The 14,946-nt window shown below is 37.2% G+C and overlaps 2 protein-coding genes across 2 annotated transcripts in view; one reads left to right on the top strand and one right to left on the bottom strand.

Moving 5' to 3' along the window:
- The window catches only part of mov10b.2 (Mov10 RNA helicase b, tandem duplicate 2), a 13,601-nt gene extending 10,974 nt beyond the window's left edge, over positions 1-2,627 (top strand). Inside the window, exon 22 of the mRNA XM_016475368.1 lies at positions 2,215-2,627. Coding sequence (XP_016330854.1) covers positions 2,215-2,276 — 62 coding nt within the window. The 3' untranslated portion in view covers positions 2,277-2,627. The remainder of the gene's footprint in view (positions 1-2,214) is intronic.
- A 1,443-nt stretch (positions 2,628-4,070) lies between these two features.
- The window catches only part of LOC107679717 (rho-related GTP-binding protein RhoA-D), a 19,980-nt gene continuing 9,104 nt past the window's right edge, over positions 4,071-14,946 (bottom strand). Inside the window, exons 2-5 of the mRNA XM_016475356.1 lie at positions 9,108-9,265; positions 8,407-8,527; positions 7,164-7,294; positions 4,071-4,589 (exon numbers count right to left, since the gene is read on the bottom strand). Coding sequence (XP_016330842.1) covers positions 4,416-4,589; positions 7,164-7,294; positions 8,407-8,527; positions 9,108-9,263 — 582 coding nt within the window. The 5' untranslated portion in view covers positions 9,264-9,265 and the 3' untranslated portion in view covers positions 4,071-4,415. The remainder of the gene's footprint in view (positions 4,590-7,163; positions 7,295-8,406; positions 8,528-9,107; positions 9,266-14,946) is intronic.

Raw genomic sequence — 14,946 nt, 5'->3', positions numbered from 1 at the left:
AAAGATAACACAAGTAAACACAACATGCAGTTTTTAAATGAAGGTTTTTATTATTAAGGGAAAACAAAATCCAAAAGATTTTGCTCAGGAGCAAATTAAGCATCGCTGCTCGCAAATCAAACTGTTGCAGCGTGTTTCAGAATATCTGAAATCCACATCTAAGATAAGTGAATGCTGTTTTCCATATCGCTGTGTATATTACCTGGTCTGCTAATTGAAGAAAATATCTGTCTTTTTTTGCATCGTTTGCAGGAGCGAAATATTAAGCATATTTGCAGCAGCATTTACGCATCTGTGTTCATACAGCTGGAGCAACACGTAGTCTAGATCATGTAACTTAATCGCTCTCACGCCGATAGTTAAGGCCATGAGAACAAGTTTAAATGAAACAAGCATTCTCGTGTAACTGGGGTTACTGGGGTTCGCTGTATTCAGCGGCATAATCTCAATGTTACGGTTGTTTATTTCTAAGGTCATTAGCTGTTTAGCTGTGTGAGTGTGCGGTTGATTTCAGCTGCGTCAGAAGCACGCGTTTATCGCTCCTAATGGCTTCTATACATATAAGAATGTAATATCAATGACAGTCATTCGAAGTATTTCCGCAGGGTGTATGCTTCCCCTGCTGTACTGCCACTCAATACTTATTAGAGATTCATAATTTCTGATCCGCTTGAATATGTGCTCACGATGTGAGCTGTGAGCATATGAGCATGAGAAATTAGGGTGATATGACATGTGTTGATTAAATACATGATCTGAGATCAAAGATCAAGCTATGTTCATTAAAAAAATGTAAAAATAAAAATACACATAACTACAGTCTGGGGTGAGGGGTGATGCTTCCCCCATAAATATATTATTAAGCAACATTTCCTGCTAAGTTTCTTATTCATTGCTTAATATGCTATTGTCAAATATTGCTCGTTGTTTAAGGCTAGTTGTTCAGTAACATGTTGGTTTACTAGGCATGCCGTTGCTTTAGGCTTATTGGTTGTACTTTGACACACTGGTAACATTAACGTTATCCAGTTAAACTTACCACAGCTGAGGCTTGTTTTTAAATCTGTTTAAGACTGTCTGATATGAAACAGGCTTGCTGCTTAAGGCTCATCTAGTATTTCCGTTTCATCAATCCTATATGTATGATTATTTCCATCAAGCTGTGTTTAAGTCCGTGATATGCTGTTGCTTAAAGCTATACAGTGTATCGGTAATGTGCTTGATGCTTAACTTGCAGTATGTAGATTTTGCTACTAAAGGTGTTATTAATGCTAACGATTATCTGGATAGGGCAACATGCTGTTGCCTAAACTTCGGGTATTGACCATATGCTGTACTGCATTAAAGGGGCATGCTGCTCTTCTCAGCTGCATATTAAAGAAGAGCACCCCTTCACTGCTTCTCTTCTTAAAGGGCATGCTGCCCCAGTCTATGCTATTTCAGAAGGTCTTTGCTTTAAAGCTATTAGGGTATTGGGATTTTGCTTGCTTGTTAGGGCTTATCTAGTGTTCAGTATCATGTTTGTCGCTAGACTTGCTTGTTGCTTTAAGCTATTGGTTGTTACTGCAAGTGCTGGTACTTAGTGGGACAGAACCCAGAACAGAACCATACCGCCAAACCAAACGTTATGCTAAGTATCTATCATTTTGACGATAGTGGTCCTGACAGAAATCTCTTTAAGTCACAACACATTGTTTGACTTCAACCATAAACTTGTTTTTCATACCACAACTTTTTGTTTCACTGGGATGAAAAATTAAACTGGTTTTAGTGTAATGCCTTCAGAATACCTGGGAATTCCTGTGTGTTTGTTGATGTTCTGCCAAAAACAATCATGTTGTCTACGTCCGCATTGCAAACAGGATGTTGTCCTCTTTCCTCCATTTTTTTCAAAACCAGTTGTCAGCAAATATAAAAATCTGACTGTAATGCCTTTTTACACTTTAAAGAACTTGTTTGGATGCATTCAATCACAGTTCAAAGTTATTTCTTAAATATATAATTTTTATTGTTCAATGAATAATTAGCTTATGCTCAATTTCAAAAGTACAGTTACCAGCAGACTTGTTCAATGGTGATAGTAAATAACATACAGTAATAATATAAAAGTAATATAAATAATTCTATTAATAATACAAATAATAGTAAATGAAGAATAAGAGTTCAAGAAGGCATGATGTGGAAAACTCACTGTTGTGTTCTTTCACCCCCTAGTGGAAACTGAGGAGAGTGCAGTCCAACAATACGTGCATCCTGAGTGGAGACACGATTATTAACAAAGAAGGTCCTCCAACTCAAGCCCGTCTTCACTAGCCACACCTGTTCTGCACCTTCTGAAGCTAGTATGGAAATCTGGGATCTATCGATTGTTTAAAGCCGGGCTCACACTGTACAAATTGTATGGTCCTTTACATTTGTTGCTTGTTAGACTGTAAGAAATCATCCTAATGGGATCTTGGGTAAAAGCCACAGCACACTGTGTAGCATCAACGATTTTAAGTCAGACTGTATGTATGACATTGTTGCCAAGACTATGTAGTGTGAACCTGGCTTAAATATTAATGAATCTAGAAATATAATTGTAAAGCTTGCAGGTAACTGAATATTAATTTCTTTTTTTATCAAATGACAGAAAATATTTTAATTTACCTTAAAAAATATGAGCTCATGGACTGATTCATAAACCACTGTTTTTGATGATAAAGTGCCTTTCTTATTCCTACATTAAATCGTTCATTATTAAGCGTCTTAATACCACTGACACATTAATACATTTTTAAATGTCCATAGATTAATGTCAAACTAACAGTGCATGTCACTCCCTTGTGGCTATTGGGAGTACTGCTATACCTGGCTGAGTTTACTGTAGAGTCCCAGTGATGTTTGAACCATTTTCCTTATTATGTACTGTTAAGACACCAGATGTCTACAGGCTTGCAATCCTATCCTCATCACCTCTGGGTGTTTTTTTTAATGTAGCATTTTATAGAGCCTAAGACTGTCACAGGGCCAGCCCTGCAACATCAGCACATCTGATCTTGAGGTATCTATCAAGTCAATAGGGACATATACAAACAAAAATAAACACTTACCCCAATTTTAAACCAATTAGGGCCTTCTTCTGTTGGCCTATTGTCCTCTCAATCCTGCTGAACACCAATTATAGGGACAGCCCCACTGAGGAGTTTTGAGGAGTTTTTGGTTCAAGGACAGAAGAAATACCTCTTCTCTCAGTCACCTCTACCCGTAATTAACCTAGAGATATTGGTGTTGCCGTGACAGTGCTTTACTATGATTCTAAGAGTTGATGCTTTCCTCTTAAAGGTGCAGTCCCATTAGCAACATTGTGGCAAAAAAGTCTATTGCCCATTATCAAAAGTGTAGCAATGTATGAAGCACAGCTCACACAGAAGTTACTTTCATACCAAGCAGCTTTCTATTTCTGTTTGAATGAATTACGGTAAATGTGACCACACCCTTATTTATTCCGAAACCTTCATTGGTGACACTTTTATTCAGTGAAAACAGTCAAACCTACTACCATTCTGAGAAAAATGAAACATTTCCATGTGAGAAGGATCTGGAGACCACTTGAACTCACAGAAAAATAGAAGGATATACACTTAATACTTCTTCTTAGCATGTATCATCTGGAGTCGATCAATTGTCCTTGAGTTTGACACTTCTGAATTCTGATATTGTAACACACTGTGCCACAGGCGAAGCCAAAAAAAGATTCATTTTTCCCTCTCTTGCTCACACAAACAGTATGCAGCACAGACCAGGCCAGACTGATAGCCTGAGTGAGCTAATTCAGTTAGCACTTAATGCTAATTCAGTTTCAGCCTGTGAAACCATTAAGTCTTGACATACAATTATACTTGGCGTAATAGTGACATCACATTTAGTTTTTATTTTTTTGTCCAAATTTTTCAGAAAGCTTTTTTGCTAAACAATCAACACAAATGTTTATGACAGTCAACCACATTGATCAGACTGTACTTCTATTCCTCACAGCCTCGTTTTCATTCATGTGAAATAATTATGGCGTCTATCCTGACTAGGGTCAATTTTACTTAAATGACTGAGCATCATATACAGAGGCATAGAATAACTGTAAACCAGAACCGAAAAAGACAGGGAAGATTTATGTACAAATACAAAATTAATCAGTCAGTATTTCTCCCAGAGAAGGAAGGAAGGTATGCTGGTGAAAGGAAAAGGAAAAAAAGAGAAATATGGCAGGATGGAGAGGTATTGGGTACCGACAACACACTTTGGTTCCCTTATAAATATTTTCGGTCATCCACACCTGGATTGTGAGAAATGTGGCACGCGGTGGGTGCTGCAGGCTTTTCCTGGGGTCAGTAGCTGAAAGGTACATAGAGGTGTGTGTGTATGTCGCAGTGTGTGGCTCATAACAGCAGGCAGCCGCCTCTCTTCTTGCGCTTGCGGACCTGCAGTGCCGCCCTGGTGGCCATCTCAAACACCTCCCGCACTCCATCTTTAGTTTTAGCCGAACACTCTAAATATCCAAATGCACTGATCCTGTTCGCCATGTCACGGCCCTCCTCTGGTTTTACAGGTTCCTGAAACATACACATATATGATAAGAATTATTAAAAAAAATACTTTCACTACTGTTCAAAAGTTTAGGGATAGTAAGATTTTTTTTTAGAAGAAATAAATACTTTTTTCTGGAAGTACACATTAAATTGATCAAAAGTGACATTAAAGACATTTACAATGTTACAAAATATTTCTATTTCAAATAAATTGTTACTTTTTAACTTTCCATTCATCAAAAAATCCTGAAAAAAAAAAATGTATCACCGATTCCACAAAAAAAATTATGCAGCACAACAGTTTTCAACATTGTGTGGCATTACAGATATTTCCCATACTGCCCCTTTGTTTACTTTGTCACCGCCCTCCAACTAAAATACATTACGATTGAAGGCGAGGACCAATTAAGAAGAGGAGTATATGTATATAGGGCGAAGTTTACAGACGGGAGGAGGTTTGACTGACCAAAATCTGTGTTACGTTCCTTTTGGAGGCAGTCCTTGCGGGTGGATCTTTCAGTGTGCGTTTCCGGGGTTGGTGGAGAGGAGGTGGTGCTACCTGTTTAGACTGTTGCTAACGGGCATTTCTCTTGGCCGGTGTTCTGACGATTTGTGCTACCCACTCAGATTGTGCTACCTCCCATTAAAAAGATGGGTAGCACAAATTGATAGTGAAAAATATCAGATTGTGCTACCAGCATCTTATTCATGTGGTTTGAGGCTTTTTTAAAAGTCCACACTTACCCTTACCCTAAACTTACCCTTAAAGCAATGCAAATATATTTTTGGTAGCACAATCTGATAGGTAGCATGTTTCGTCTGTACACCGCGGAATGCCTCTTTGTCAATTCTGGGATTGAACTGGAGTTTCGCACCTTACTCCCAAAATCGGTGACTTGGAGCTGTAAAATAGGAAGGAGCCAAGACAGGCTGACACCGCCGATGTTCCCGAGTCACTCTTAGCTACCCTTGCTGCCAGCTTGGCTTTCGGTCTGAGAGTCGAGTAAAGTCTGAGTGCAGTCAACGTTAAGAACAAAAGGTGGTCTTACGGTTAGGACTCAGCGTCATCACACGGGCTCCCACTTCAGATAGTTTTTTTGTGTGTGTGTGTGTGTGTGTGTGGAAATACATCTGAAAAAACGCGTCGTCTTATATTCAGGGTCTAGACTTTGACATGTCAATAATACACCCACAACAATAGGTGGCGCCAAATACGCATAAAACGAGTGTGCCATGAAATGCGTAATGTAATGAGTGTTGTAAAGATCGCGAGTAAAAACAGAAAAAGAAAACCTTACAGCTGCATGAGTCGTGACTGTTGCCTGCGTCTGAGTAGCAAACTAAAAAAAAACAAACAAAAAAAGTGCATGTGATATTAACAGACGAACTACGCTCATATTTATAATTCCAAACAATCAGTAAGCGACAGGTGCTAGAAAACGCCGTTTTGTACTCATTTATTGACGAGTCGGCCGCACAGGCCAACTGAAGGCGCTGCTTCTCTGCCGCTCACTGCACAGAACAGACGCCGAGAGAGGTGACACTTCTCCGGGAAAGTTAGACCTCGCGTTCGCGGGACAGCACTGGCGAAATCTTCCAACTGAACCATAGCTAGGTACATCTGGAAAAAGGGGGGTCGTCTTATAATCAGGGTCGTCTTATATTCAGGCCAATACGGTAATAAGAAAAGTTTCTTGAGCACCAAATCAGCATTTTAAAATGATTATGAATCATGTTACACTGAAGACTGCTGATGTTTTGAACATTTAAGTTAAACTTTTCTGTACTTGCATACTGATTTCAAAGCAAAAGTAGGTTACAACAAAACGATCAACAGCTACTATTAAAAGATCCAATAAAAAACATTAACCTCATCCAGGACAAAACAGGACCTACTTACGGTGTTCAATATGCCATACTAGCAGACTATACGCTGACTGTACAACTGACACTGTACTAGGTACTCTATACTATTTTTAAAAGTAGCACATAAAACAGTAAATACACTACAATAACAGTTTTATACTGCACTACTGTAGTATGTGGAATGTCACGTGGTTTACAATCTGCTACATTCCTGTAGAGATAAAATCAAGGGTTGAGCTCAATGAGCATTCCTAGAGACTAACGACACTGGTAGCTCCCTTAAATGGTGCTTGAACATCTATAGCCAAAACAGTTCCTTTCAACACAATGCTTTGTGGGTAAAAGTAGATGAGCAATTTGGGAGAATATGATGGGTCATAATAGTGGAAATTGTGTAAACTGCATACTAAGTTCACATTAGCAAATTACTTGAAATCACATGAACATAATATATCTAAAAGTATTATTCTGACTAGTATGAAAGTTTCACTACTGCTTCTGCCTTTCTCTTACAAACACCCTTCAGTATGAAGCAATCCCTGAGGTCAGCTTTATCCCCACAGGAAACAGCTGCATTTCCATTTTCTTTTGTGGCTGTCAGAGACAGGAAGTGTCCTGTTTGTTAAGGCAAGGGCCAACAAAAGGCCTCTGCTGTGTCTCTCTACTTCAAGTTACTATGGCAACACCTGTTTAACACATGCACACACACACGTACACACACATCTGTCACACCTGTTTCATCTTAATCAGCTCCCTGCGTGTGTGTTCATCATTCCGCAGGTCCTTTTTATTGCCCACAAGGATGATGGGAACGTTGGGACAGAAATGTTTTACTTCTGGCGTCCATTTCTCTGGAATATTTTCTGGAAGAAACCAGAAAAAAAGTTATGAAACGACATCATTGTTAAATACTTTTAGAAATAATTTAATACAGTAAATTAAATTATAAATAATACAGTAAAAAATGCGTATTCACAGTAGGGCTGGGTTTTGACACAAATTTCATGATTCGATTCGATTCTCATTCACAAGCGTGCGATTCGATTTGATTACCGATTCGATTCAATATAGATTATTTTGGATATATATCAACGGCTTGTAAAGTTATACTCTTTCTTTTAACTTACCTTCGGATGTTTATTCATATTTATTTTGTGCTGAAACTGGTATTAATGTGGAGGAGATGATCAGTTCACGTGCGCCTCGCGCTGCTGCGTCTGCTGAACTGAGGCGCTACAGCGATCTGTCACTGCAGATTAAACAGCGCCAAAACGGCATTTATTGTTTGAATACTGCAATACAATGAAAATTATTTGAAATCTGAGACTGTTTCATATTAAAAGTACCAAAGCACAATGCTTATTGCGATTTATTGGATGGGAAGTACCCTTCAATGTTCCGTCCATTAACTGAAAACAGGCTAGACTAATCGATTATTGGGATTTAAGAATTGATATCGTTCCGTAAAAATGAGAATCGATTAATATCTAGATATCGATATTTTTTACCCAGCCCTAATTCACGGTATTTAATAAATTCTCTTAAATTTGATGTAATATTTACAAGTTTAATTACAGCCTCAATTTAATTTAAATGTAATTTACATTTCTGTTCAAAAGTTCGGAGTATATAACATTTTTTGTTTTAGTTATTTAAATTTGATAATTTAACAGTTAAAATAACATTTAACTGTTAAATTGTGAAATTATTACATTGTTAAAATAACTTTTCTATTTTAGTATATCTTTTGACGTTCAAGAAACATTTATTATTATTAACAATGTTTAAAATTGGTAATGTAAAAAATGTAAAAAAGTTGCGCTGCTTAACATTTTTATGGAAAGGGTAATAATGCCTCCTTGTTGAATAAAAATGTACATTTCTTTCAAAAAAAAAAGAAGAAAAAAAAATAAATCAAAACAAAATCTTACTGACTCCAAACTTTTGATCAATGTGTATGTGTGTAGTTAGGTACCTAAACTATCTGGACTGTCTATAGAGAAACACATCAGAATAACATCCGTGTCTGGATATGACAATGGCCTCAACCGATCATAGTCTTCCTGACCAGCTGTGTCCCATAGAGCCAACTCCACCTGAGAGAGAGAGAGATGCAGATACTTCAGTATTGGTTGTCAGCTGAAGGTACGTGTCTGGACTTTGAGTGGCCTTCATGTCAATATCAGTGGCCATAAATATAAAAACCATTTATAAACCTGAGGCTATTTAAAGAAATAACGGCAGTCCACACTGGACTAGTGGTCTTCGATAAGAAGACAAAACATTCAAGGGTTAAAAGGCTTGATTTGTTTTTTTTTTTTGAGTGAATAAACTAAATGAAGATGGAATGTGTGTACTGGAGCATAAAGAAAATAGAATGCATTTTCTTTGCAAATTTTTTTTTTTTATCAAAAGTTCTGAAAGCATATATATCCCTAATCTAAACATTCTTTCCAATATTCATTTCAATATTGTGTACACTCTGATATAACTTCTCTCACAATATATCTATATCATGTCTGTTCAGGTTGGCCACAAATTTGGGCTAAAAATATGACAGGCTGCAGTAACACCCTATTCCCTCTCTCAAACAAACACACACGCCCCATTCTCAGTGCTTCTGTCCACAAAACAAGGAAGAAGCACTGTGTACAGGACTATTTCAGGATTACTGACCTGTTTGCTGTCCACCTCTATATCAGCGATGTAGTTCTCAAACACTGTAGGCACGTAGACCTCGGGGAACTGATCTTTACTGAACACAATCAGCAAGCAGGTTTTCCCACAGGCTCCATCTCCCACAATCACCAGCTTCTTACGGATAGCTGCCATCACTACAGAAAGAGAGAGCAACAGATTTTACCATAAGAAGTGGTTCAAATGAAAAAAAAAACTAAATTCATATTTTATGGATATTTTGTATTTTGATGTAAATAATGACTCGCTGGCAGTAGACTGTCACTTATTACATAGCTATTTAACAAAAACAACTAATGAAACAACATTGTATATTAGCTTCAATTGTATATATTAGCTTACATGAATGAATGGAATTGTATAAATCATCTTAAACTGTATTTATTACTAAATAAATAAATATTATATTAGCTAAGAAAGATAGTCCATTACAAAAACCATAGCAAAAAAGATGCCATGGATGGTGGTAATATATCCAGTTTAGCAGCGATTCCATACAAACATTTAACAAATCAAAATTGTTCCAGAGAGCCGCAAAATACATCCTAATAAGTGTAACAACAGTTCGTTTCACATGAATGAATGAACCCCTGTGGTTTGAGACACAACACAATAGAGTGTAGCAGAAACTGTTCCAAGATCAAGCCTCCATTTATGCAGAATCAGGAGGCCAAAATGCTGATCAGGGACCTAACTGACCCACAAAATGAACATCACACTGGAACGAAATGAGCACATTTTGTTCTAGGCCTTCTGGAGTTTTTGCATCCACACAGAAAGAAACAAGGCCAGAGCATGAAAAGTATGGAAAAATAGAGTAAGAGAAAGAGGGAGATTTTCCTGCCCTGCCCTTTTCCTCCCTTTCCCGCAATTTGGAGAAAAAATAAGGACACAATGGCCCAAAAACGTCACAGCCAAAGAACAGACACTCACAGCCACACATTTTTCTTTAAATAGTGCCAATCCAACCAGCTGTCCGCATTTAAGCAGGACACACACGTATAGAGCAGCAGTGTTGCCATACAGTAGCCCAGTGAAAGGGGCAACATGATTTTGGCCTCTGTGAGTGACAGCAGACTGAGAGAAAATCAGAACATGTCAGACATAGCACGTAGGTATATAGAAATTTATGCTAACACAAATAAAACTAAAGTTGGCATTTACCACCACAGCACACCAGCCGGCCAACAAGCACCAAAAAACTATTTTTGTTTGGCCTTGAATCATAGTAATACCACAGTTCTGTGATACCAGTTTGGTAATATGTTTTTTTTTTTTTTTGACATTCTGCGATGGTATTATTATTAAATGTCATTTTGGACAAGTACCATGGCAATACAAATTTAGGACATGTACTGTGGTTATATATACTATGGTATTCTTTGAATTACCTTAAGGTACAATGTACCATAGATCAAAGTACTATGGTATTACCATAAACTACTGTTCAAAACTTTGGGGTCAGTAAAAATAATATTTTGAAAGGAAATAATACTTCTTACCAGCAAGATGCAAAACAAAACATTACATTGTTACAAAAACATCTATTTCAAATAAATGCTGTTCAGTTTCCATAAAAAAAATATTAAGCAGCCTAACTGCTTTTAATACTAAAAATAAAATACATAAAATTTTATTGAAAACAAAATCAGCTGAAGTATCATGTAATTACAAACTGGACTAATGGCTGTTGAAAATTTAGCTTTGCCATCACAGGAATACATTTAATTTTAAAATTGATTAAAATAGAAAACAGTTATTTTAAATTGTAACAATACTTCACAATATTACGGTTTACTGTATTTTTGATCAAATAAATTCCTGCTTGGTGAGCATATATTTCAAAAGATATTACCAAACTTTTGAACTGTAGTGAATGTACCTTTAAAATAATACCTTTTAGTAAGTAAAGTCTTTACTTCAATGTATGTGAAGGGACGCACAAATTAATGAATAGCTTTCATTTCATTACTGTAGTTTCAAACTAGTCATGACTGTGCAGCATCATGAGACATTTGGAATGGATGGTCAGTCACAGGAAGTTGTCAGCTGAGCCCACACATTGAACTTCAAAAATCACAGGATATGTTCTGAGAGAGAGAAAAGAACCGAAACAGGTCAGTGCTATTCTTGATTGCACATCCCTGGAGAGAGAAATGCATTCTTCGTGTCGGCAGCCTGGTTTCTCACATGCACACATATTCATCTCTGCTGCCATTTTCTCACAAGCCCTTCAAACACACCCAGGTCTGCCCCCTCTTGAACACCACTGGCTTTTTGAAACAGTTGAGAAGAACTCGAAAATCTACAGAACTTACATATCAATTCACTGAAAATGAAATAAGGAGTCATAACTCTTTTTAGTTTTTTTTAGGAGATGCAGGAATCTGTGAGATGTCATACTGGGAAGTGGGAATTTCCCACAGTGCTTGCTCTGGGAATGCTGTCCCATCTCTTAGGGCACAACGAGGAAACATTTCCTCAACCTCTGGTGGCAGGATTAGGAGCAGCTCACTTCCTGTTCTGACAACTCCCTGTTCACACACAGGCCCCAAAAAAACTATTATATCTGTTAAAGGGGTCATATGACGTTGCCAAAAAGAACATTATTTTGTGTATTTGGTGTAATGAAATGTTTATGCGGTTTAAGGTTCAAAAAACACATTATTTTCCACATACTGTACATTATTGTTTCTCCTCTATGCCCCGCCTTTCTGAAACGCGTCGATCTTTACAAAGCTCATCGTTCTGAAAAGCGAGGTGTGCTCTGATTTGCCAGCTATATTGTGCGTTGTGATTGGCCGAATACCTCAAGCGTGTGATGGAAATGTTACGCCCCTTACCATATTGTAAATTTTCAGCATCATTACTCCAGTCCTCAGTGTCACATGATCCTTAAGAAATCATTATAATATGCTGATTTGCTGATTATCAATATTTAAAACAGTTGAGTACATTTTTTTTTTCAGGATTCTTTGATGAATAGAAAGATCCAAAGATCAGCATTTATCTGAAATAAAAAGCTTTTGTAACATTATACACTATTCCATTCAGTATAATTTGTATTATTTTTTTGGGAAAGAAATTAATACTTTTATTTAGCAAGGATGCTTAAAATTGGTCAAAAGTGATGATAAAGGCATTTATAATGTTACAAAAGATTTCTATTTCAGATAAATAGTGTTCATATCGATATCGGAATTATATCGTATCGACCGAAATTAAGAAATATATCGTGATATCAATTTTGGCCATATCGTCCAGCCCTAGGGCGGCGTTATGCAAATCTTCCCACATCGTGACGTAGACATGTGGGGGCGTGTTAGAACGAGCTGTTTTAGGTAGGCGTGGTTGACTCTTAACTTTTACACTTTCACACTCTCTCTCTCTCTCTCTCTATATATATATATATAAATGGGGCCCAGGAGAGCGTTTCGGGGCGTGCAATCGACAAGCAGACACTGTAAATGCTTTCAATTGACCTTGAGCCACAGGAGCTGTGGACAGAAGGATCTGTAATACAGCTGGCCAGCATATATTCATGATAGATTTGCAACAATTTGGCTGGTGATATCAAATTAAGCAACACCGTGAACTTCTAATGTGCTTTTAATTTGGCCATTAAGCTTCCTGAAGACCATGTGTCAATAAACTAGTTTCTAGTTCCCTCTTTGTCTCACGGGAATGTGAGCGTTGTTTTAAATGGAGGTGGTCAATTTGGCTCATTCGTTGTCAAAAATCCAAAATTGTCAATCATTTATGCATATCATAGGCTGCATTTATTTGATCAAAAATAGTCAGAAAACAGTAATAGAGTAATTGTCAAATATTTTCATTTATTTGAAATATACTGTAACAGTGAAATATTTTGTAACAGTGCATAACCGTTTTTTTTACTGTTACTTTTGATCAATTTAATGCATCCTTTTGGAATAAAGCACATTTCTTTAAAAAAAAAAAAAAAAAAGACTACCGACCCCAAACTTTCAAATGGTAGTGGAAAACTTACAAAAATAAATAAATAAAAATGGGGAGAAAAGATACACTGACATCAAGAGATATATTGTAAAAAGTCTCTATTGCCCAGGCTGTATATTAGGGTGTGTGGGGCCGTTGCAAGCGTCTCCTCCTGCCACTACCTCTATAAAGCCCGCAGTCATCTGTCAGTCTGCCTGGTCACTGAGGGGACACTGTAACGTTTGAACCGAGTAACTCTCACTCCGTCTCGATCTCACTCGCACAAAGACCTCAGACAGGTTGGGTATATGAGAAAAATGAAATGGTGCTGAGTGATGCCCGCTGGCCTGATTCCTGTGAGTCATTAGGAAGTAACGGCTGATGTGAGCACTGGTGAGAGTGTGTCTGGAGGACGATGTGAATATATGATGCCTGCAGTGGGAGCCGCAGCACTCAGAGCTCTGTGAAACATGTGTCTGAGCTTCACAGGCAAGTTGTAAAATCACTCTGCAGCACTCGGTCTCTGCCTAAAGCTCAAACCAACTTGCACAATGACCCTGTTTACTAGGGATAAGCGAAACGACTTTTCGAAATCAAATAGTTGGGTAAACAGTCTGACCTGGAAATAGGGCTGTTACGATATGAGATTTTCACTACATGATTATTGTGGTTTAAAGAATTCACGATATTGACATTATTGCGATATATCTATATTTTGAAATTTTGAAAAAATAAAATGCCATCAGCCAAAATCATGTTTATTTCGGGTTTTTCTTTGCAATGAATCACACTCAAGACACGAGACAGAGTTCATAACTGTGACTGTAACAAAAGTGCACCAAAAGAACTTACTGCTAACATTTTCTGTAGAGTGTCTCGCTTTCGCCTGTCATCTCCTCTGAAATGATTTTGTGTGGCATTGCTAGCTACACACTGCATCATTGCAGCCTTCATTTTTCCATTTTATAACCAGTGTTAACCAGCGATAATGGGCAATACCACCACCTACTATGTTGAAATGTGTTAACCAGACACTGGCGCTGGATTATTACCAATTGCCATATGTGTAGCATTAACATTATATCAATATTTCATTTTTTAAATATCACAATTATCGTCAATACCAGTATATTGTGACACCTCGAGACCTGTATAATTAAGCCCCCATCACAAAGGAGGATAACTATAAATGCAAATGCTGCAGTTTTGACGCAACTGCTGCTTTAAACGCCCGAGTTTCTTAAAGTGGGGTGGATTCTGATTGGCTGCCAATGTTTATATCATTCTTCAGCTGGAAATTCATACTAATCGACTATATTATTGAAGTGTACTTGGTAATAAACACAGCCACTGTGGATCTGGCAAAACAGCATCATAGTTTTATAAGTAAAACATTGCCAAGTTTGGTTATATAAACATTGCAGCAAGTAGTGTTGTCACGGTACCAGAATTTCAGTATTCGGTATCAATACCAGTGAAAATCCACGGTTCTCGGTACGAATTTCGGTACCAAAGCAAAACACAAAAACATGCTAATTAAAAAATTTGACTATACTTTCATTTAATCCAAACTGTGTACATATTTCATTTTAAAGGGCTTTTAAAACCTTCTAGAGTTATTCAGCCAAGAATAACAACTAAGTTAGCTAAAAAATTTTTTTAAAAAGCCCAGAACTGCTTTTCTGACTGATATGACACAAACAATGTTAACCATTTGTACATTCTCTAACACGCATATTTTAGATTCACAATTCATTTAAAAAAACTCTGGTGTGTAAAAATAGTAAATATCATCATGTCCTCCTGTTTATTTACCCTAATAAAAGTTATAGGAGCATTAAATAGTTAATAAAGAAACTTC

The sequence above is a fragment of the Sinocyclocheilus anshuiensis genome, unplaced genomic scaffold (genome assembly GCF_001515605.1).
Source record: "Sinocyclocheilus anshuiensis isolate Anshui unplaced genomic scaffold, SAMN03320099.WGS_v1.1 scaffold13, whole genome shotgun sequence".
Taxonomy (NCBI): Eukaryota; Metazoa; Chordata; class Actinopteri; order Cypriniformes; family Cyprinidae; genus Sinocyclocheilus; species Sinocyclocheilus anshuiensis.
Note: the sequence above shows the minus strand (reverse complement) of the source record. Positions and strands in the feature narration are given on the sequence as shown.